The sequence below is a fragment of the Natrix helvetica genome (genome assembly GCF_964273705.1).
Source record: "Natrix helvetica genome assembly, chromosome: 3".
In the NCBI taxonomy this organism is placed as follows: Eukaryota; Metazoa; Chordata; class Lepidosauria; order Squamata; family Natricidae; genus Natrix; species Natrix helvetica.
In genome coordinates this window covers 12521942-12546268 of record NC_138549.1, presented here as the reverse complement: position 1 = coordinate 12546268, position 24327 = coordinate 12521942, and the positions used below count along the sequence as shown (strand labels likewise).

General features: G+C 44.6%; 1 protein-coding gene across 1 annotated transcript; it reads left to right on the top strand.

The window, feature by feature from the left end:
• The first annotated feature begins 58 nt into the window (after nt 1–58).
• On the top strand, nt 59–24127 carry DIS3 (DIS3 homolog, exosome endoribonuclease and 3'-5' exoribonuclease). Its single transcript, XM_081949426.1, has 21 exons — nt 59–354; nt 813–970; nt 2623–2816; nt 3503–3576; nt 4382–4546; nt 5595–5765; nt 7625–7738; nt 7822–7959; nt 8459–8605; nt 9614–9730; nt 10715–10816; nt 11826–11890; nt 12362–12446; nt 13003–13130; nt 14096–14182; nt 16141–16297; nt 18349–18563; nt 19697–19865; nt 20176–20334; nt 21536–21658; nt 22759–24127. Exons 1-21 carry the CDS (start codon nt 127–129, stop codon nt 22837–22839), a joined length of 2877 nt encoding a protein of 958 aa, XP_081805552.1. The 5' UTR covers nt 59–126; the 3' UTR covers nt 22840–24127.
• Nucleotides 24128–24327: the final 200 nt, after the last annotated feature.

Here is a 24327-nt window from a genome sequence, read left to right as displayed (position 1 = left end):
ACGCGCGCTCGCCCGCGCTCGCGTGCAGCCGTCGAGGGAGTGGCTAGAGCGGCCGGAAGCGGAAGCGGCGCTCTTCTTTTCCGGCGGGCGGGCTCCGGTTCGAACGGCGGTTTTCCCGGCGAGGCGATGTTGACCTCGCGCTCCTTCCTGAAGCGCACGCGCGGCGGCTCAGTCCTCAAGGTGGTCCGCGAGCACTACCTGCGCGACGACGTGGCCTGCGGGGTGCCGGGCTGCCCGCTGTGCGGCGGGGAGGCATCCCAGCGCGGCCTCGAGGCCGCCCCAGGCTCCCCCGCCAGCCCGCTCGTCCCGCGGCCCCACTATCTGCTCTTGGACACCAACGTGGTGCTGCACCAGGTGCGGCTGGAGGCGGGGTCTCCCTCGGAGGGCTTCTCCGCGTGGCCTCCTTTCCCAGGTTGACGACGTCTTCCTCCCTTCTCATTCTTTCTTATCTTATTCCTTCCTCCTCTTTCTTCCTCCTCTTCCTCTTCCATCCTCTTCCTTTTCCTTCATCCTCTTCCTCCTCCCTTTGCTTCCTTTTCCTCCTCCTCTCCCTCTTCCACTTCTCTCTTCTTCCTCTTTCCTCTTCCTTCCTTTTCTCCTCCTCTTCTCTCCTCTTCTTCCTCCTCCTCCCTCCTTTTCCTCCTCCTTTCTCCACCTCTTCTTCCTTCCTTTTCCTCCACATTCCTCCTCTTCCTTCCTCCGCCCTTCTCTTCCCTCCTTCTCCGCTTCCTTTCTCCTCCTCTTCTTCCTTCCTCCTCTTCTTTACTCTGCCCTTATCTTCCCTGCTCTTTCTTCCTCCTCATCCTTCACAGATCGACGTGCTGGAAGATGCAGCCATTGGGAACGCCATCATCCCTCAGACAGTCCTGCAGGAGGTGCGGAAGCGCAGTGCTGCCGTCTACGGGCGCATCAAGGACGCCATTGCTGCCCCCGAGAAGCACTTCTACGCCTTCACCAATGAGCATCACAAGTGGGTCTCGCCAGCTGGATGCTACCAAACCTTATCTCTCACATTGCAACACGGTTTCTCAACCTCTGGTACTTTAAGAGGGATGGACGCCAAACTCCCAGAATCCCCTATCTGGGCTGCCTGGAGGATTTTAGAAGTTGGTGTCTACTCTCTTAAAAACCCCAGAGGTTGAGATACATGGAATCCTTTCTTGCCTCCTAAACTTCTCATCTGCTCGAAACCATTTGTTGGAAAGGAGGTGCTCATTATCTACCTTTCTTTTCATTCTACTCTCTTTAATTTTATGAAATGAAATGACATCAAATTGCCAGCCTAATGCCCCATTTCTGTAATTGCTTGTTCTGCATGGCATTGCCAGATGTTTTGGCAAAGTTATGAATGCTTCCAATCTTTTTGTTGCTGGTCCACAGATCTGTAACTATTCGGTTAATGTGTTACTACAATATTTTCGATTAGAATCCAGCAGTTTCTTTCTCGAGGGACATGGTGGCTCAATGGCTAAGACACTTGACCTTGTCGATCAGAAAGGTTGGCAGTTTGGTGGTTTGAATCCCTAGTGTTGCTAACGGAGTGAGCTCCCATTACTTGTCCCAGCTTCTGCCAACCTAGCCGTTCAAAAGCATGTAAAAAATGCAAGTAGAAAAATAGGAACCATCTTTGGCTGGAAGGAACAGCATTCTGTGCCTTTGACATTTAGTCATGCCAGCCACATGACTACGGAGACATCTTTGGACAGCACTGGCTCTTCTGCTTAAAAACGGAGATAAGCACCGCTCCCTAGATTCAGAAATGACTAGCATATGGCTTATCTTTACCTTTAGTTTCTTCTTCAAGTGCATACATTTGACTCTTGATTTGGAATTTCTGACTCACAGGATTATTTCAAACGATGCTAGCTTTTCATCAGCTGTGCAAATGCCCCTACTGTCAAGCATGCCTCCTTCAATATCCAAGAAAGGAAAACCTCAACTCCATTTTAATAGAGATAAAGTACTTTTACTGGATATGAAGTGAAAACAAAAGGAAAGCAAGATCAGAGCCAGAAAGGTGGGAATATATACATATCAAAAGTTTACCCAGCACCCTCCCTCCCAATTCCGCAACCCATTGTCCAATCTGCAACTCCCTAAGGTGTCATGTGGAGTACATCTTCAAACAGCCTCATCAAGTTGGTATGCAGAACGGTTGGCCTTGACCAAGTCCAAACATCAGCCACCAGCATGCGCAGAAGATGGTGAGAACAAGACTCCTCCAGTCCAATATAATTCCCTTCCCTAAAACTATGCGCGCGTGCGCACACACACACACACACACACACACACACACACGTGGCAGCCGATAGCAAGCATAGCAAGCAAAACAGAAGCCCTAAGAACCGGTGCCAGTTTGATTCTTTGGATATACTGGTGCATTAAATGTTACATTAAATTGCAAATGTTACATAAAATGTGACATTACATTTAACCTTTGGATTGGTTCTCCCACAATTTATAAGCACCCTTAAAACCACCTTAACGCTTTCAGCAGCCTTGGTCAGTGAGGTGGGGGGGGGAGGAGGAGGAGAGGGCATGGAGTTTACAGAAATAGATATAAAATGAAATCAAGGCACGGTTTTCATTTCTAAAACGTCCCCTCTGGGTTTCCGTTTCCAGGGACACCTACATAGAACAAGAACGAGGGGAAAATGCAAACGACCGCAACGACCGAGCCATTCGGGTAGCAGCCAAGTGGTATCAGGAACACTTGAGAAAATCGCAAGGGGAAGAATGCATCCTGGTCATCTTGCTCACAAATGACCGCAAAAATAAAGAGAAAGCTGTAGAAGATGGAATAACCACATTTACCTGTAAGTCAAACCTTCTGACCTTTCCTGCCTATGGATTGTTTTCTAAAAGCTTTCGAAGGGCTCAGCTGCATCTGGCCAGGCTTGCCTTCATTTGGCAATTTCCTCCTCAGGGATGGCCGAGCAATTCTTTCTCTGGGGCTTAAAATGCTACCAAGAATTCTGGGAACCAAACTCCCTGGAAGGTTGCTCCCTCTTTGGCCTATCTTCCTAGTGTCTACTCCTTCTTTAATTTAAAAAAAATAAGCTTCCCATACATTCATTCTTTCGAGTGAAAAATGTGTGCTGGTACCTCATTTGTTCCCCACAGCTGTCTGTTCTCCCTGAAGGAAACTTCCTGCTGCATAAATGAACTTGGTTTCTCAAGGTGCCCCAAAGGTGCTTTTTCCCCCCCCAAAAAAAGCCAACTGGACTTTCTTGTTTTTTTCTTTTGAAGACGTGTCGCTTCTCATCCAAGAAGCTTCTTCAGCTCTGACAGGACGGTGGGGAATGGAAGGATTTATGTTCCTTGCAGACAGGTGCAGCGTCAGAGCTAAAGAAGCTTCTGGATGAGAAGCGAAACGTCTTCAAAAGAAAAAATAGGAAAGTCTCGTTGCCTCCTGAAAAAAAGCACCTTTGGAACAATCATGACCTGGATGACTGAGAATCTCTAGGTTTCTCAAAGTGCAAATTTTGGCCTTTTTTTTTAGGTGAAGAGTATGTAAAGAGCCTAACTGGCTATCCCGAGCTTATGGATCGGCTTGCTTGCCTAAATGATGACGAGGTATGTTTTCAACTTCCATTGTTATTTTTTGCTCTCTGTTCTGACCTAGGCTTCACAAAATCACCAAGCAGACAAAACCCCTTTTGATTAAGCTCATGTGAATTCCTCTCATTCACATCCAGCAAGGTCCTGGCAAACAGTCTTTCAAGGGTGAATTTGCAACCACAGACCTTATCAGGCTTGGAGAGCTGCCAGGCCAATATCTTCCAAACCCAACGCTGTACCAGAAAATACTTGGCAAGGAGTCTCTGAGAGTCACAAGCAGATTGTCACCTTAATGAATTGAATTAATTGTCTCCTGCAAACTCCCCTCCCCCTTTATTCCCTATGGGAGGGGCCATTCACCGGCCACCTGTGCCTTTACTCCCGAGTCGGCCCTTGTTCCTTAGCTGTTCCTTTCTCCTGTTGCATGCGCACACTGGGAACAGGCTCCAGCTGTTCTTCTGCACCACTGATCTTTGACTCCGAAGGCAGCTGATAACTGTCAGACGGTCCTAGCCCCATCTCTGCCTTTGATGCAGAGCCCTCATCAGAGCCTTCCCCAGACTCCAGGACTGGCCCATGTTCCTCCCCAACCTCCTCACTGTCTGAATCTGCTGCCAGATCCGCTGACTGGCCACAACATTCTCCTGGATTTTGGCAGTAAGGTCTATAAGGAGACTGAAATTGCCAAGTTGCCTTCTCCTGTGTTGAAAGGCAGCAGCTGAATCTGGCCTACAGTCCGAGTGGCTGAAATGCAGTCTTGAAATGCATTTATTAGTTGCAACAGTGCAAGGGACATTTGCTGTGTAAATCTCTCTTGCAGAATGAAATTGAAAGCAGCAAGATCATTTTCCCGGAGCATCTCCCGCTCAGCAAACTGCAGCAGGGCATTAAGTCCGGCCTTTACCTTCAGGGCACCTTCAGAGCCAGCAGAGACAATTACTTGGAAGCCACTGTTTGGATTCACGGCAATGACCAAGAAAGAGAGGTTGGTTTGATATATTGATTGGCTGTGAAATTCTTGACTAGGAAATGAGAAATTGCATGGGAATCGCAGGGATCGTCTTCTCTGAACTCCTGTATGTTGGAATGGAGACTATGGTGGGCACCGAAGATATGCATTTCTGTGAGAGGTTAAAGATCAGGCGGAATTTGCTGGCATCTTACTATCTCTACCTGCTGACATTGATTTCTAGATTAAAGACTTCTTAATAGCAACAGCACTTAGATTTAAATACCGCTTCACAGTGCCTTCCAGCCCTCTCTAAGTGGTTTACAGAGTAAGCATATTGTCCCCAACAATCAGGGTCCTCATTTTACTGACCTTGGAGGGATAGAAGGCTGAGTCAACCTTGAGCCGGTCAGGATCGAACTGCTGACAGTCAGCAGAATTAACCTGCAATACTGTATTCTAACCACTGTGCCACCACTTCATAAGTTAGTTATACGTCCAAAAAGAGCTGCTCTGAAACTCTGCTTTTTGTTTTAAATATAGTGGGTCACCTTTAATATTAATCCACATTCATGGACCATTGGGTATTTCTTTAGCTTAGGACTTTTGGAGCACAACTCTCCTATATGTATCTCCAAATACAGTAAGTTCTCAAGTTACAATTCGTTTAGTGACCATTCAAAGTTACAGCGACACTGAAAAAAAATTACTTAGTACCATTTTTCACACTTAGGACCATTCCAGCATCCTCATGGTCACTAGTTCAAAATTTGGATGCTTGGCAACTGACTCATATTTATGACGGGTGCAGTGCTTCGGAGTTAAATGATCCCCTTTTGCGACCGGGCAAGCAGAGTCAGTGGAGAAGCCAGATTCGCTTAACAACGGTGTTAACTACCTGAACAACTGCAGTGATTCGCTTAACAACTGTAGGAAAAAATGTTCATAGAATGGGGGAGAATTTACTGAACAAAAACGTTTCGCTTACCAGCAGAAATTGGGGGGGGGGGGCTCAATTGTGGTTGTAAGTAGACTACCTGCGTGGCTTTAGGTATCTAAACCTGATTGTTTACTTCCCATTAAGGTAATCATACAAGGGCTGAAACACTTAAACCGTGCTGTGCATGAGGATATCGTAGCCGTGGAGTTGCTGGCCAAGGACGCCTGGGCTGCTCCATCTTCCGTGGTTCTGCTTGACGATGAGACTAAGAATGAGGAAGAGGATACTGAAAAAGAAGAGGAAGATCAAAACAAGGTATGGTGTTTTTGGCTTCTGTGCTTTCCTTTTACGTTCTGGCAAGGAAAATGGAACGTTGGTGGCTGTGTTCAGAGATTAGGGAATTGCCCATTTGTTGTCAGCCTGGGAAGGAGTATTGCCTTTTTTGAAATGGGACAAAATTCTGCCCTAGGAGCCTTTCCTCCCCAAAAGCAAAGGTCCAGCTTTTGTATGCTTTTTATTTCAAGAGGCAACCGGACTTTCTGATTTTTTCTGAAGACGTTTCTCTTCTCTTCCAAGAAGCTTCTTAAGTTCTGCTTCACGGAGAAGTTGGAGCTGTGCTTTTTCTGCAGGATGTTTTCTACCCTGTGTCCCTTCACTGTTGAGCAAATGCGCAGGCTCTTGGGGCTTCATTTCTTTAAGTCCTGCCCTCCCTTCAGGAGCTTCTGTTCTGACCCAGGCCTCCCAAGAGCATGAAGCAAATTCCTGGTCCCAACAAAAACCCTTTTATTAACTTACTGTGAATTCTTCTCATTCACATCAAGCAAAGTCTTTCAAGGATTTACAGTCACAGACCTTATCTGGCTTGGAGAGCTGCCAGGCCGATATCTGCAAAACTTGGCAAGGAGTCTCGGAGAGTCACAAACCAATTAAGTGAACGAATTGTCTCCTGTAAACTCAACTCCCTTTTTGCTCCTCTTTTATTCCCTCTGGGAGGGGCCGTTCACCGTTTACTTGTCACCTTACTCCCAAGTCGACCCTTGTTCCTTAGCTGTTCCTTTCTCCTGGCAACTCTGCGCATGCACACACTGGGAACAGGCTCCAGCTGTTCGTCTGCCTCACTGATGTCTGACTCTGAAGGCAGCTGGTAACTGGCATACGGCTCTGGCCCCCTCTCTGCTTCCGACACAGAGCCCTCATCAGAGCCTTCCCCAGACTCCAGGACTGGCCCATGTTCCTCCCCAACCTCCTCACTGTCCGAATCAGCTTCCACGGCCGAGAGAGGACTTGAATTTGAGTCTCTCTAAGGCCAGTCTTATTCCCAGGGTGTTCTGCAGTCCAGCTTGGCCTGCTTTAGAACTTGTGAAGCCCAAGAAACTGAGAGCAGACCAGAAGACAGTGGAAGTTTATTAACTTCCACTGTTGAACAACAGCAAACACTCAGGATTCTCACAAATTATTGTGAAGGCTTGGCTTCTTGAAGTCCACCTCGTGCTACATACAGTCCAGTCAGTTTGACAACTATAAAGGCCAGAAACCATTTGCATGTCTATTTTTTTCTGGCCGGAGCAGAAATTCCCACTAAACTCCTAAGGTTGCCTAGTGCTAAATCCACACAACCAGTTTTATTTCAGGCTCCGGACAACCTGGGTTCTAAGATGCACATAAATGTAACCGATGATGTCATAATGGCCTTGCTGACCTAGAGTTTTTGCTTTTCCTGCTATAGAAGGCAGATGGGTTGGTTCATCGGTGGTTGAAGGAATCCCCAAATCCAGCCTTACATGAGAGATGCTGGGAAATACCTTGTAAAGCTTTTCTGTTGTATTCAGGCTATGATTGAAGCCTGTTTAGCGGCAGGCCCAGGACAGAGGGGCTTTTCCACGAATTAAAATAGTATTTGATTGTCATCCAACATCCGCTCCAAAAAGCAATAACAATGAAATGTCTCATCTGTTCTTACCTTTCTGCTTTTCCTTGAAGTCCTTTTTCATAAGTGTCTTTTTGCGTTTTTAAACTGTTGTTGACCAGCCTGAATAGTGTGCAGATGTTACAAGGGCAGGATGCACCATTTCTTACAACTGGAGATTGGAACGTGGATATAGACTTGTAGCTGATTCAACGGCTTGTTTGTCCACACGACTCTCAATTGCAGCTATGTGTTCTCAAACCCTTAGCTGAAGGCTTCAGTGAACACGGCCATGATACGACCAACAGGCAGAGTTGTGGGGATTATCAAAAGGAACTGGAGGCCGTATTGTGGCATGCTGTCTAAATCACACATTAAAGAGGTAGGCACAAAGAAGATCGCACCCTTGATTTGGTAACTGTGTTCTTAATTGCAATAAAAGCCATTGTCCTTGTTCCTTGCCAGGCCAGGCGGCATTTATTCACGCCAGCTGACCGAAGAATTCCTCGAATACGTATAGAAACCAGGCAGGCTTCTATTCTCGAAGGGCAACGAATCATTGTGGCTATTGACGGGTGGCCTAAAACATCCCGGTATCCTAACGTAAGTCAGAAATGAAACAAAGCGTCTAACAAACTCATTGTCTCCTGCAAACTCCCCTTTCGCTCCTCTTTTATCCCCTCTGGGAGGGGCCATTCACCGTCCACCTGTGGCCTTACTCCCAAGTTGACTCCTGTTCTTTAGCTGTTCCCTTCATCTGGCCACTCTGCACATGTGCACACTGGGGGCACAGGCTCCAGCTGTTCATCTGCCCCACTGATGTTTAACTCCGAAGGCAGCTGATAACTGGCATATGGCTCTGGCCCCCTCTCTGCTTCTGATACAGAGCCCTCATTAGAGCCTTCCCCAGACTTCAGGACTGGCCCCTGTTCTTCCCCAACCTCCTCACTGCCCGAATCTGCTGCCAGCTCCATTGGCGGGCCACAACTGTTCTGCCAATTATCTTTATTATTCTGTGTGTCGTCCCTCTCTCTCTCTCTCCCCCCCCCCCCGCCAATCTGCTGTTTCTCAATAGTGCTGATCAAATTGTGCATTGGTTTAGGGACATTTTGTAAAAAAATTGGGAGCAGCTGGCGATAAAGAGACGGAGACCGAAGTCTTGCTACTTGAACATGACGTTCCTCATCAGCCCTTCTCTCAAGCGGTTCTTAGTTTCCTTCCCCAGATGCCCTGGAGCATCAGTGATGAGGTAGGGGCACTTTATCCTTGCAAGTAAACCTTTGTCATCGCAGGTCATACTACGACATTGCCAAGAAATGAAGCCTACAAGAACGAAGAGGTGTGTTTTATTTCTGCCTTGGCTCAAAGATTTTCCCTCGTTTAGATATGGAATAGTTTTTTTTCTTCCAGCTTCATGTAGAATAAAGTGAAATTCATTGTTCGTTGCCATTGATTTTTAGTTTAGATGTCTTCTGCCGATAGCATGAAATTTATGTCTTCTTAGCATCTCCCTCTTAGAGTTAGCAGTTGTGTGTTGTTATTACAGAACAGCATGTGAACAAGATTTTTCGGGGGGTATCCTTTTAATTTCCTCAGTATATATATATATACTGTATATATCTTTTGTAGACTTTAAGGTGCCATAAAATTCTTCTGTTGGTTTTAGAGAGACACAACTGGCATTCAACAGAATCTAATTTATACAGGCAGTCCTCAATTTACCTCAGTTCGTTTAGCGACCATTCAAAGTTACAGCGGGACTGAAAAAAAAAGTGAGTTGCAAACTGTTGCAGCATCCCTATGGCCACGTGATCAAAATTCAGACGCTGAATTGGGCAACTGGTTTGGATTTATGACGGTCGCAGTGTCCGGGAGTCGCGTGATCCCCTTTTGTGACATATCTGACAAGCAAAGTCAATGGGGAAGCCAGATTCACTTAAAAAGCCCCGCCATTAACTTAACAATGGCAGCGTTTCATTTAACGATGATGGCAAAAAGCGTCGTAAATTGAGTCAAAATTCACTGAACAAATGTTCTGCTTTCGGGCTCAGTTGTGGTCGTAGGTCGAGGACTGCCTGTATATGAGAATGTCTCTGCTAGACTTTTAAGGTGCCCCAAAATTAGTCTTATCGGTTTAAGGGAGACAGAAGTAGCATTCAACTGAACTTAATCTATGTTAGAGAGCCTTGGCGGTTTTTCGCAGGACTTTCGCCAATGACGTGAGTTTTCTTTTTCTGTTGTTGAAACGAAATTTCAGGATATGAAGCAGAGAGAGGATTTGAGGCAACTGTGTGTGTGCAGCGTGGATCCTCCTGGGTGTACCGATATTGACGACGCGTTGCACTGCAGGGAACTGGAAAACGGAAATCTGGAGGCAAGGGTTTTTTCACGGGTCTTTGAAAGGCCGGTCTGCATTTTTATCTTTTTACGAAGCTCTTCTTGAGCATCCTGATTTCTGCCTGCAGTGAAGGAGCAAAAACATCATGGCTAGAAAGTGGGATAGGCCCGGAAGGAATAGCTGTAGCGTTTAGGCTTACCGTATTTTTCAGACCATAAAATGCACTTCCCCCTCCCCCCAAAAAAGTGGGTGAAAATTTCGGTGCGTCTTATAGACCAAATACGGGCCTGTTTTTGGCTTCCCGAACCCTCCGTGTGTCACGCTTTCATCCTCCCCGGCCCCCGGAAACACTTCCAAAATGGGAGGTGTGGAGCACTTCAGAATGCTTCTGGGGGCCAAAACGCGATGTGCGGAGGCCAAAAACTATTTTTTTCTTGTTTCCCTTCTGTAAATCTAGCTATGTTTTATAGTCTGAAAAATACGGTATATACCGCTGCATAGTGCTTTACAGTAGTGGCCCCTAAACCTTTGGGCTCTGTGGCCCAGTTCCATGGAGAGTGGTTTTTCTGTGGACCAGGGGAGCATGGTTTCATGCTGTGCCTGCATCCCAGGGTGTGCATGGATGGGGTTTTGCTTGCTTGTACAGCCCGGTTCCTCGCAGTTTGCAGCCCAGGGCCAGTTCGTGGCCTTGGGACTCGGGGGACCCTTGCTTTACAGCATTCTTCGTAAATATCTGGGAGGTTGTCAATGTCAGCCTATTTCCCCCAACCAACCGAATCCTCATTTTAATGACCTCGGAAGGATGGAAAGCCGAGTCACCCTTGAGCTGGTCAGGATCGAACTCCTGGCGGTGGGCAGAATCAACCTGCAATTCTGCAATTCTAACCACTGCGCCACCAGGCCTGTTGGAAAAGATAACAGAGGAAGATAAACTTCACACGATGCTCTTTTGAGATAATCAGAAATTCGGGAAAAGGTGCCAACTTTCCTAAATATTAAAGAATCTCTCTGTTTCTCTAGGTTGGAGTGCACATTGCAGACGTCAGCCACTTCATCCGACCAGGAAATGCTCTAGACCAAGAATCGGCCAAAAGGGGCACCACCGTGTATCTGTGTGAAAAGGTACATTTTGGAGAGTTCTTTCCTTCTCCTGCTGACAGCTGGCTCTCCTGCCCCACCTCTTTGAGTAAGCTAGGACGCAAAGCTTCTATTATCCTTTTGTGGTTCAGTTGTTTGAACATGTGGGATCTACTGTATTTTTCAGAGTATCCGACGCAAAAAATGGGTGTATCTTATATACCAAAGGTAGCCCCACCCACCCTTCGGCCTCCGGGCGTCACGTTTTAGGCATGTGTCAGGCTGCAGGGATTGCCACAGATCCACCCCCTCCGTGCCTTGCATTTTTGGCCTCTGCGCCTCGCATTTTTGACCTCCAAATGCTACATTTCAGACCCGTTCACTGCTGTGAGGATCGCCAGAGCTCATTGCTACCTCGGCACATTGCGTTTTTGACCTCCGCAGCCTCTGTGCATCATGTTTTCAGGTGGCGATTGGCGGCAATGTGCTTTGGGAGTCCCCGCAGCCTTGAATGGGTCTCAAATGGAGCATTTGGAGGTTTAAAACATGAGGTGCGGAAGCCAAAAAGGCAGCCAGGGACTGCTGCTTCCTTGTCAGACTGGTTCCGGACTGCGCCTGCTGTATGTACCCTGCGCAGTTCAGCTGCATTTTTGATGCTGTGTTTGATCCCCGACGAGACACGTGTGAGCGAAGTAAACGTGTGCATGCTCACAACCAACAAATCTGTTGCTAAAGTTCACCTCTGAGAACGGCTGATTGAGGGTATTCCAAGAGGCCAATCCACCCGCCAGTCAGCTGCTTGTGCTGAATCAGGGTAATGTGCTGAAGCTGGCCAGGCTAAGGACGCTGGCCACATGAATACCGATGGATGCTTGTAGGCAGAGGCAGAATTATTTTTTCTTATTTTCTTCCCCAAAAACTAATGTGCATCTTATTCTCCAAAAAATATGGTATATTTGAAGTCTGGCAAACCTTTTGTGCTTGCCTTGACCAGCTCTGTCAGCTCACTCTGGAAGTGTTCATAGACCAACGATGCCACTTCTGTTTCTTGCAGAGAATTGATATGGTTCCCGACCTCCTGAGTTCCAACTTATGTTCGCTGAGATCCAATGTGGACAGGTAAATGTTAGAAGCTGTTGATTATCCCATTCTTTTGTGGATTGGAAGCAATAGCCCTTAGACTTATATACCACTTCGCAGTGCTCTACAGCCCTCTCTAAGCGGTTTATAGAGTCAGCCTATTGCCCCCCAAGAATTTTGCTCCCCATTTTACCGACCTTGGAAGGATAGAAGGCTGAGTCAACCTTTAGCCTGGTGATATTTGAACTGCTGAACTGCAGGCAGCTGGCAGTCAACAGAAGTAGCCTGCAGTACTGCATTTTAGCCACTATGCCACCACAGCTTGAAACAGCTTCGTTAACTGCGCAGGCCAGTCCCAGTGGCTGATTTGCCCCCAGAGATCCAGGCTCAGCCCCCCCCCCACCTCCAAAGCCCATGCTTGATGGTTACAAGGCATTGTAGTAGGGATGTAGTGAACACCTTGTATGGTGTGCTTTCCTTTTCTGTCACTAACTCTCTTCCTTTCCTTAGGTTTGCCTTTTCGTGTATTTGGGAAATGAATCAGGATGCTGAAATCTTGGCGACTAGATTTACAAAAAGTGTCATTAATTCCAAGGTAGGGTTTAAAATGTCCAGGGGCCGTTTAGAAAATCCGATGCTGAGATAATTGATTTTGGACTCTAACTCTGAAAGGAGCTTGCATTCGTTAAAGTGGATATATAAAAAAAAATAAAGTAAAAATATGGAATGTTCTTCATTCAAATCCAGATTGCAAACCCTGAAAAACCCCTTCACAAATTGAAATTATTAATTCAAGAGGAAACCATTCCAATCATTGTGGAAGGGTAGAGACCCAGACAAGAAGTTTGGTTATTTTTCTATGCATTGTTCTTTATGAGTCAGATCTTTTTAATTTGCTTTTATTTATTTATTTTAAAAAAACAGTAAATTTCTGTGCCAAAGATATAATGATTGTTTTGGTGGACCATAAAACACAAAACAACAAAACCCTAACACAAATTGTTTTCTCCAATCACATAATCGGCAGTCTCGGGCTCTGAATTCTCAAGCCGATATCCAAATGCGACTTTTTTTCACATTTAAATCAATTTCGTTTAGAGATTCTCCTCCTTCCCCCACATTCCTTGTTTTCCTTTGTTTGTTCTTTGAAGGCTTCGCTTACCTATGCGGAGGCCCAAATGAAAATAGACTCTGCCACGTTGAAGGATGACATTACCACGAGTCTCCGTGGCCTGAACAGGTTGGCCAAAATCCTTAAGAAACGTCGGCGGGAAAAAGGGTAAGTACTTCAGGCTGCATGGAACACAAAACAGGTTTTCTTGACGCATTGCAATCTTTGGGGACCTGACCGGCATTTGCCAGCAGAAGGAAAGGAAAAGAGAGGGGAGGGGAAGGGGAAGTACCATGTTTCCCCGAAAATAAGACAGGGTCTTATTTTCTTTTGACTCCCCCAAAATAAACACTTGGCCTTATTTTCGGGGAGGTCTTATTATTTTTGAGGTGTAGGAGGCGGCGAGTGTGGTCACCTCATGGCTGCTGCTGTGTTGCAATATTTTCAGGGAGGGCTTATTTTTGGGGGAGGGCTTATTTTAGCCCATGTGCTCAAAAGCCCAATTGGGCTTATTATCCGGGGAGGTCTTACTTTTAGGGAAACAGGGTAAAGGCAAGGAAAGTAAAGGAGGAGTAGAAGGAAGTAAGGGAAAGGAAAGGAGAAATGGAAGGAAAAGAAAGGAAAGGAAAAGGAGGGGAAGGGAAAGAAAGGAAAGGGGAGGAAACATTTTCAGATGCAGAACTAAATTTCCTGAGAGCTCCCTTTGGACATTTCTAAAGTGATTAGAGCAGTGGAAACAAGTTAATTTCTCTTGAGAGGCATCCTGGGCCCTGATGATGTCCCGGGATGCACAATTGAAAGGAGAAACACGTATTTGATGTATGACGCCAAAGGCTGGCCTTAAGGGGATTTCTGAAAAAGATGAAATAGCCAACCAAGAGCTCCTCTCTAGAATCTGTTCCAGTCTTTTTGCTCATCTTGGGGTTTGGCCACAAACGTGCCTGGCAAAGCAGAGGGTCACTTGTGAACGAATCCATGCCAATCCAGGTCTCTTGAAGGCAGGAGGCCTATGGGAATGGCCGGCCTGTCTTAAAATAGATCCTACAGAATTGGGCGGTGGAGTCCTTTCACAGCAATGGCAAAGTTCTGCATCTATTTTTTTTAAATGTTTGCTTTGTTCATCTTCTTTTTAGGGCTTTAACTCTTTCCTCACCCGAGGTTCGATTCCACATCGATAGCGAAACCCACGATCCAATTGATTTGCAGACGAAGGAACTCAAGTGAGTGCCTCCGTTTCTTTTGGGTGTGTGTGTGTGTCAGTCTGTTGGGTCCAGAGGTTCCTTCCCCCTAAATCTCTAGGATGCCGTTTCCTTTGCGATGTTCAGGTTGGCCCAGGATGCCGAAGACGTAATAACATGGTTTAATCTTAGGTATGAACCAGGTCACAATAAGTTTATCCCAATGGCTGAGCTCACATGTTGCGCAACTTGGGTTAAAATTGTGAAATTTAATTGTACAACCTTTGAGCCCAGCCATTGGGATAAACTTATTCAGGATCGAAAGAGGAAGAGTATCCATAACAAAGCACTGAATATATGCATGTTTGGTTATTGTCCAGGGAGCAGTTTTATAATTCTCGTAGTGTTCTGGTATCAACATCATTGGAGGCAGCCCCAAGTTTAGAATAGAATGGAATGGTAGGGAATAGTAGGGTAGGGTAGAGTAGAGTAGGAGAGGAGAATACAGGGGAAGAGAGGAGAGTGGAGTGGAATTTATTTGGCTGTGTGATTAGACACACAAAGAATCTGTCTCCGATGCAGAAGCTTTTGGTGTACATGCAAAGCAACAGAGTAATAATAATCATGATACCAGTAAGAGGGGGTAGTAGAGAAGATGAGAAGGATAATAATAATACTACAGCCATACATCATGGGTGAATATACTTAGACATAAGACAGTTGAGATAAGACGTAAGTTGGCTGGACAAGCTTTAAATGGGAGCCTCAATGTAGCTGCTAAATCGCATCCATGTGTTACTCTGTATTGCTGTTTTCCTGCCCTGCCGATGAACAGGACAATCGGAAAAGTTTTGGAGGGTCAAGAGTTTGAACAGAACAAGCAGCTTTCTAAGTGTTGTCTTTCCCAAACCAGATGCATTCCTAAACAATTACAACCGTGTGAGGGTGCTTCACATGGAGGCTGGATAACCAGAAGGCCCAGATGCTTATGGGTGGCATCCTGAGATTGGCATGGCCTTGAGCCACTGAGGTTCTGAGAAAGGAGGAATTAGTGCTGTTAGGGATGTAACCCTAGGCTTGGCTTGGCAATGTATATAAGCTATGATTACTGTTACTTTAATGATTAAGAGATGTAATTGGTTTATTACCTCAAGCAGCCATAAGAGGGAGCCAGAATGGCTGTTAGCTCTCTGTTTTGTTAGAATGGTGTATACTGAGGTATTGTGGTTTGCTACTGTTTAGCTGTTTTGTGTGCTAGACTGAATATTTTGATAACTGAATTACTGAACCGTGTATGACTTGGACTGTTAACCGGACTCTGAATACCTCTATATTTCTACATAGTAAACTACTATATTTTTATACTATTCAGTGTCTCTGTATGCTGGTTTGTGCGTGTTCTTCTATACCACTCTCATTACGCTTCTCTGCATATTCGCTCTTCTAACGGGGAGCTTAATTATTTAACAAGTGCCGCTGATTGGACCTCAGCAGCTCTTGCTCGTTTGTTTTGTCCATAGTGCATGAAAGAAGTGGTGTCCAGTTACAGGGCCACGGTGTTCCTCCTCTTAGTTCCTGTCCCTTAGAGCATGGGCCAGCAACCTGCAGCTCTGGAGCCGCATGTGGCTCTTTCATCCCTCTGCTGCGTCTCCCTGTCGCTCAAAATATGCGTCACAACCGCCAATGTGTTGACACCCACCGGCACGCAATTTTTGGAGCTTTTCGACCACTGGTAGGCCAACCATGGATAAATCCAAGAAAAGTTTCAGAAGGAAACAAAGTTTAATTCAACCACATATGCTAGTTCTGTGGCCGCTCAGGAAATAGTCAGGCACGGGAAGAGCTTTGGGGCTCCCGGTGTTTTCTTTTCTGTGGGAAACGGGTCCAAATGGCTCTTTGAGGGTTTAAGGTTGCCGACCCCTGCCTTGGGGAAAACAAATGCATCAGGTCAAGGCTGGCTGTTTCCTTGGAGTCTTACGAGCCGCTTTTCCTTTCTGCAGAGAGACCAACTCCATGGTGGAAGAGTTTATGTTGCTGGCTAACATCTCCGTTGCCCAAAAGATCAACCAGGAATTTTCAGAGCACGCCTTGCTGAGGAAGCATCCGGCTCCCCCACCCTCCAATTACGACATCCTGGTGAAGGCCGCTAAGTCTAAGGCAAGTCACTCCAGAAGGTCTTCCGCTGGTGGGACGAAGGCATGAAAGGCTCTCTGCATGTGTGAATGGGAGTTCCCTGAATTCTTGATGGCCTTTCCTGCCTGTAAAAGGGGCTCAAGAAATGTTGCACCAATTGAGGTTTCTCTCTTAACTTTGAAGTAGTTTAGAGGAGGTGCGCCACAGTTAGGGTAGAATAGAGTACGGTAGGGTAGCATTGCATTGCATTGAGTTCTTTATTGGGAAAGTATGATTGGACACACAAGGAATTTGTCTTCGGTGCATAGACTCTCAATGTATATAAAAGCTATAAGTGATAAATCATGACCATAGTCGTCATAAAAATACATTCATCATAAATCATAAGATACAACACTTAGTGATAGTCATAGCATACTAAATAAGCAATCAACATAAATCATACTAGGAAACTAAATAAAACTAAACCATAAAGATACAAGCAACCAAGTTATAGTCATAAGTAGAAAAGGAGATAGGTAATAGGAAAGATGAGAAGAAGAATACTAATACAGCCTCACTAAACAGTTTGACAGTGTTGTTCGGAATTAGTAGATCCTCTAGCAGTAGCACTTAAATTTATATACACCTCTTCACAATGCTTTACGGTGCTCTCCAAGCAGTTTACAGAACCAGCATATTGCCCCCAACAATCTGGGTAGTTTTACCAACTTTGGAAGGATGGGATGCTGAGTCAACCTTGAGCTGGTCAGGACTGAACTGCTGGCAGTCAGCATAATTAGCCTGCAGTACTGCATTCTAACTACTGCCCCACCCCAGCTCCAGTTCATTAGACGCCTGTTGCCTTGAAGTGGGCTGGGTTTCATAACCTTCCTTGGCACGGCTGCCTTTCTCTGATGGGGTGCAGGAACCAAGCCCCATCAATATTTGTGATACTTATGCAAAATACAGTGAAACCCCATTTGGTATTTTTGTATTTAGTTCCAATTTCATTTTAAATTGTTTTTTATAGGATTTCAGTAATAATTTGTGTTTAGAACTCTGCACTTTGATATGGCCTATTTTGTGTGTGTGTGTGTGTGTGTGTGTATTTTAATGACCCTGTAATCCCTTGCATTGGGGTAGTGTTGGGGCAACTGAATGGAGCTGAGTGTTTACTGTCCGGATGCCCTTCCTGTCACCAATGCAGAGTTTGCAGCAGATAACATCTCTTTGTGCCCAAGGAGAAAAATACCGTATTTTTCAGAGTATGAGACGCACCTTTCCCCCACCCCCTAAAAGAGGGTGAAAATTTGGGTGCGTCTTATACACTGAATGTAGCTCCATCAACCCACGAGCCCCAAACCTTTGGCCTCTGCCTCCCAGCAATTTACCTCCTTGCAGCAAAGGAGGGTTGAGGAGGCTGCAATACGCTATAGTAATTCCTACAGCAGGGGGAAATTGAAAGTGAAACTTGCCATTTACTCCACTTGGCAAATTGCTGGGAGGCAGAGGCAGAATTTTTTTTCTTGTGCTAATCAGGCTGTTTGCTGCAAGGAGGTAAGTCAATAACTATAAATGCCTATAGAATGTTCAAATTATTAGATTTATTTTTTAAAGACTGCTTTATTATTGTTCTAGACAGCTTAACAAAATGAAAAAGCTTTTTAAAATAAATCCTTGATCTGATGAGGCCCAGTGCTATTGTATCTTCTTTTAAATAGCAGAGAGTAACCATACTTCCAGAAAGCCACATCAATTTTAACAGCATCTGTACAAGTATAGTCTGAAATGTAACACTACAAAGTATATATTGTCTGTACTGTTTTCTGTTTGTTGCAAGGAGGCCAATTGCTGGGAGGCAGAGGCAGATTTTTTTCCTCTTGTTTTCCTCCCCAAAAGCTAAGTGCGTCTTATACTTCGGAGCGTCTTATACTCCAAAAAGTACGGTACCTTCTGCTGCCTAGGATTGAACGCACAGCCTCCTGACTGTGAGGCAAGAGTTTCATCTCTAGGCCACCACATCACTCCACCTTGATATGGCCTATGGGTTAATCAAACTAAACTCAAACCCATTTTGTGTTTTTCCGCTGTAGGGTTTGGAAATCAAGACCGATTCTGCAAAATCCCTGGCCGACTCCCTTGACGAAGCCGAGTCTCCTTCTTTCCCCTACCTGAACACCCTGTTGCGCATCTTAGCCACCCGCTGCATGATGCAAGCCGTGTACTTTTGCTCTGGAATGGACAGTGACTTCCACCATTATGGCTTAGCGTCACCCATATATACGCACTTCACCTCTCCAATCAGAAGGTAAGGCTGCTTGGGGACTTCCTTCAGAGCAAATCCTAAGTGGTGCTGTTATATGGATTTCAGGTGCCTGATTTGATAGTAATTTTATTTAGTTAGTTATATTCCATGCTTCTTAGCCGCCTGTCTCTCTCGGTTACCTTACCAAAGGCCACAAAACAACATCTGTGCTAGCACTGTGGTTAGAAGGGAGCACTGCAGGCTATTTTTGCTGACTGCCAGCTGCTAGCAGTTCGGCAGTTCAGTTCTCACGAGGCTCAAGGTTGACTCAGCCTTCCATCTTTCTGAGGTTGGGACCCAGATTGTTGGGGGTAGATATGCTGACTCTAAACCACTTAGAGAGGGCTGTAAAAGCACTGTGAAGCGGTATATAAGTCTAAGGGCTATTGCCATCCCGATGTGGCTTCAGTTGCCAGTGAATATTTAGTTGCTATTTTGAGGTTACACAAAAACAGGAAAGGGAAGTTGTCCTATTCTCCTCCCCCCCCCCCCCCGGTTCTAAGTTATTCCAGTATGAACCCCAAATAAATCCAACCCCCGTCACCTGCTATATGTATTACCTGGATCTCCAGTTTAGCGATTGTCGTAGCTTCTATTCATGGAGGCTTAAGAGCCCCTGCCACAAAGGCTTCAAAGTAATGCACCCATGGCAAGCAAAACTCCAAGACAGGCGGGTTCCTCAAATAATAGCTTTATTCAGGGGTGTCCAAACTTGGGAACTTTAAGACTTGTGGACTTCAACTCCCAGAATCCCCCATGCTGGCTGGGGAATTCTGGGAGTTGAAGTCCACAAGTCTTAAAGTTCCCAAGTTTGGACACCCCTGGCTTTATTGAATATATCACTTTGGCACAGATCTGGTGAAAACCGACTCTGAAGAGTCCCACGGTTTTCACCCAGTGAAAAGTAAAAAAGTTTCCCTTTCCCCAAACCATCAGCCATACGGTTCAATCACGGCTCTGTCTTGTTGCCTGGTGACCTCGCTCCTCCTCCTCCTGACCAGGTGTGAGAATGTCCTTGGTTCCCAAGAGAAAGTATTTTATTTTGGCTACAAAATCCCAACGATCTCAAATCCCCAAATATATTTATTTGTGGGTTACTACCAGTGATTTTTTTAAAAAAAATTATCTCATTGCAGGTACGCAGATATTATAGTACATCGACTCCTGGCCGTGGCTATTGGAGTGGACAGTACTTACCCCGACCTTACCGACAAACATAAATTGGCAGATTTGTGCAAAAACCTCAATTTTCGGCACAAAATGGCTCAGTACGCTCAGAGGGCTTCCATTGCTTTCCATACCCAGGTGAGCAGCTCTTCTCGGCCCCCAGAATGTTTGGGAAAAGTTGGAATGTTAGAATCCAAACCCCAAGGCTTGCAACCGTTGTGTGCACTTGTTCACAGTATCACTACCAATCTGTTGTCAGTCAGCAGAATGGCAAGTAGTTTGGTGATGGCCCATGTTGTAAATTCAACATTTTCAAGGGTTGGGACCAGATATGGATGAGTATTATACAGGAATGATTTTATGAAGGGAAGGTTTTTTGTTTTTGTTTTTTTTGACATTGCCAACAAGGCTTGTGCAATTAACAGCTTCCACTTTCTTTTCCCTCCAGTTGTTTTTCAAAAACAAGGGTGAGGTCAGTGAAGAGGCCTACATCCTGTTCGTCAGGAAGAATGCCATTGTGGTTCTAATTCCCAAATACGGTTTAGAAGGCACCGTTTTCTTTGAAGAAAAGCCCAAGACAAATGAAAGACTCGTCTTCAACGATGAGGTACAGCTTTCTTTTGCAAAGGAAAAAAATACTTTTTTTTTTCTTAAACGCATAATATAGGATGGCAAAGGACTCTATGACGATTACTGTATTTTCCGGAGTAAAAGACACACCTTTTTTTCCCTTAAAAAAGAGGCTGAAAATCTGGGTGCATCTTACACACTGAATACAGCATTTTTTGCCTCCCAAAACCCTTCCCCCCTTCACCAAAATGGCCGTGCATAGCCTTTAGGAGGCTTCCAGAGTGCGCCTGGGAAAGGCAGAAATGAGTGAAAAATAGACCATTTTATGCTTGGTTTGGCCCCCACCCCCCAGGAGCACTCTAAAAACCTCCTAAAGGCTATTCATGCCCTTTTGGGAGGGAGAAAGGGCTGTTTTGGGGAGGTCTGCAGAGTGCAAAAACTTTTTTTTTAATTTGCCTCTTCAAAATCTTGGTGATATTCTGGTGCGTCTTATACTCCGAAAAATATGGTAAGTACAGGTAAAGTGAAGGACCAGGGGAGACATGATAGCAGTATTCCAATATTTGAGGGGCTTCCACTGAGAGGAGCGGGTCAAGCTATTTTCCAAGGCACCTGAAGGCCAGACAAAGGATAATGGATGGAAACTGATCAAGGAGAGATTCAGCCTAGAAATAAGGAGGAATTTTCTAATGGTGAGAACAGTCAACCAATGGAAGACCTTCGGAAGTTGTGGGAGCTTCATCATTGGAAACTTTCAACAAGAGACTAGACTACTATCTGTCAAAAATGGTGTAGGGTCTGTTTGGGCATGGAGGGGGAGTTGGACTAGATGACCTACAAGGTCCCTTCAAACTCTGTTAATCTGTAATCTAATCCTTGATTTATAATCTTTCATTTGGTGATTTACAAGGGCATTGAAAAAAGTGACATTGCAGCATCCTTGCGTGACCAAAATTGGGACACTCGGCAACTGGCTCAGATTGTTCGCGTGATCCCTTTTTGCAACCTTGTGAAAAGCAAAGTCGATGGGGAAACCTGATTCACTTTACAACCGCGTTACTAACTTAAGAACCATAGTGATTCACTTAACAACTGTGAAAATGAGGCATAAAACGGGGCAAAGCTCACCTTAACAACTGCCCGGGTTACCAACAGAAATATTGGGCTCAGTTCTTGGAGGACAAGGACCAGCTGCAGTGCTTCCTAAACTGAAAATACGAAATACTCTTTTCCCGTAGATTCCTTCTCTCACCGTGGAAGGCACAACTTTCTGCACCTTTGACAAGGTTAAAGTGAGCATCGTGCTGGATTCTTCCAACGTTCAGCATCAGAAAATCCGGATGACGCTGGTGGAGCCCAAGGTAGCGTATGATGAAATAGATGATGACTGCGGAGGAGCCCCGGGAATAGCCTTGGGTCTCTTTATGGACCTTATAGCAGGGGTGTCCAAACTTGGCAACTTTAAGACTTGTGGACTTTCAACTCCCAGAATTCCCTAGCCAGCACTGGCTGGGGAATTCTGGGAGTTGAAGTCCACAAGTCTTAAAGTTGCCAAGTTTGGACACCCCTGCCATAGGGCATTGCATGCCAAAACAACTAGACCCAATGACAAGTTTTCCCCCCTGCCATCACAACTACCATATTTTTCAGAGTATAAGGCACACCTTTTTCCCCTCAGAAAAGAGGCTGAAAATCTGGATGCGTCTTATACAGTGAATACAGCATTTTTTGCCTTCCAACCCCACCCCCCCACCCCCTTTCACCAAAATGGCCTGCAGAGCCTTTAGGAGGCTTTATAGGGTGCTCCTGAGGGCTGGGGAGGGCAGAAATGAGCGAAAAATTGGCTGTTTTTGTTCAATTTCCCACCCACCCCAGGAGCACTCTATAAGCCTCCTAAAGGCTATGCATGCCCTTTTTTTTGACCAAAAAAAAAAGTTTGTTTTTGCGCCACCCCTCCCCCGGAGCACTCTAAGGCTATTCATGCCCTTTTTGGGAGGGAAACATTTTTGGGAGGTCTGAAGAGTGCAAAAACTTTTTATAAAAAATTTGCCTCTTCAAAATCTTGGTGCGTCTTATACTCCAAACATACGGTAATTCCCACAATATTGTAGAATTGTATTATCCTACTCATCTTTTCTATTACCTGTTTCCTTATCTTCTTATGACTATAACTTTGTTGCTTGTACCTGACTATTTATATTGCTTTGTTTAGTTTCCTAATCAATCAACGATTTCTGTTGATTGCTTATTCAGTATCTTTAAGTGTTGTATCTTATGATGAATGTATTTTTATGATGGTGATTTATCACTTTGTTGCTTGTATGCCCGTTGAGAGTTTATGCACAGGAGACAAATTCCTTGTGTGTCCAATCATTTGGCCAATAAAGAATTCTATTCTATTGAAAAACCAAATGATTGTCACTTCATTGATTAAATCTAACACAATTTTCTTCTTTTTCAGATATTAGGCTATTCCAGAGATGCTACACAGTCAAGTGGCAATGAAGAACCAGAAATGAAAAAGAAGAAACTGAAAAAGTAACTTCTTTTTAGAAATGAATGAATGTTATTTGGTTGGGAGATAAATTATATTCGGGGGGAGGGTGGGGGACAAAAAGCAGGATCTTTTTTATACTTGTAGAAAAGATTTTTAAAATAATTAATATTTGCCCATTTTTAAAACCGTCCGATAAATAATACAACCGTGTGCTCCCTTTCATATTTCTTATTAAGGAATCCAACCAAAACTGAACTTCTGGGTCTTTCTCCAGAAGCAGCAAAGAACACAATATTTTAAAATATTGTTAATTAAAAGTAAATACAGATTTTGTGAATTTAGAACTGCATTCCAGCTTTTTCATTTGGATGTACCTTTTCATTTGTCAGCAAAACAAAGCTAGTTTCTGAAATCTTTTAAACCATTTTTCAGTCTCTTGGTCTATCTTTGTTTTAAAAAAAATGTGCTGCAAGGAAAATGATAGATTGATAACAATCAGATATCAAAAGCAGAGAGCAGCCAGGAAAAGCCATATTAAATGTCCACATTTTCCAGGCTCCAATGAGGGTTTTTTATTCCCTTGGTGTAGATCTTTGATGTTGATTGTGATTTGTGATATGAAGCTACTGCCAGGTAAAGCTATTTTAAGAAGAGCACCTGCTTCTATTTTCTAAAAGAAAAGATGCAAAGCAGGAGATGAATTAGAAAGAAGCATAATCCCCAAAGGATTAAGAGTTAAAAGTTGTAAACTTCCGATTCACAAAATTTGCGCTCCGAGTTTTCTAATCTGCACCTCTCGTTACAGATAAAATTACCAATCCCCAGGTTACTTAATTAACTTACTTAATGAGCGCTGTAAAGAAAATCCAGTTCCCAGCTAATTAGGAGGGATGGATTAAACAGCCAAGGAAGAAAAGTTAAAGTGAAGTTAAATGGGAAAGTGCCTTACAGAGAGTCTTTGCCATGCAGCCTCTGAGCTCTTCCATAGCAGGGCTGAAATAGAGCAAAAAATAACTTATCTATGGAGATGCTCAGTTATCCAGGCCAGGCTTGTTCGAGATGCTTTTTCCAAGAGTCCTTTAGCCTTTCTGGTTTTTCTTTGAAAGACATTTCACTTCTCATCTCATCTGAAGAAGCTTCTTGATTGAGAAGCAAAATGTCTTTAGAGAAATATTAGAAGGTCCAGTTGCCTCTTGGAAAAAAAAGGCACCTTCGAGACAGCAAAAGATAACGTCGTAGCAATTTTCAAAATAGAGATTAAAGATTTAGGATTTTGTGCATGTGTTCAGTAGTTCCTGTAAAGGCTAAAAAAAAATAAAAAAAAATCCAGCCATTCTCTGGCTTTTGTCTTGGCACTACCAATCTGAGATGACCGTTTTAATAGGAGAGAGTGTTTCCTACGGGTACTTGTTTAAAAACAACAAAAGAAAACAAAAGCACTCTTCAGCTACTAACGTGAGCTTTTCCAGGTATAACAACTTGCGCAGGGAAACCAGTTATCTTGAACGTTTTTTTAAAACGATGAAACATAAT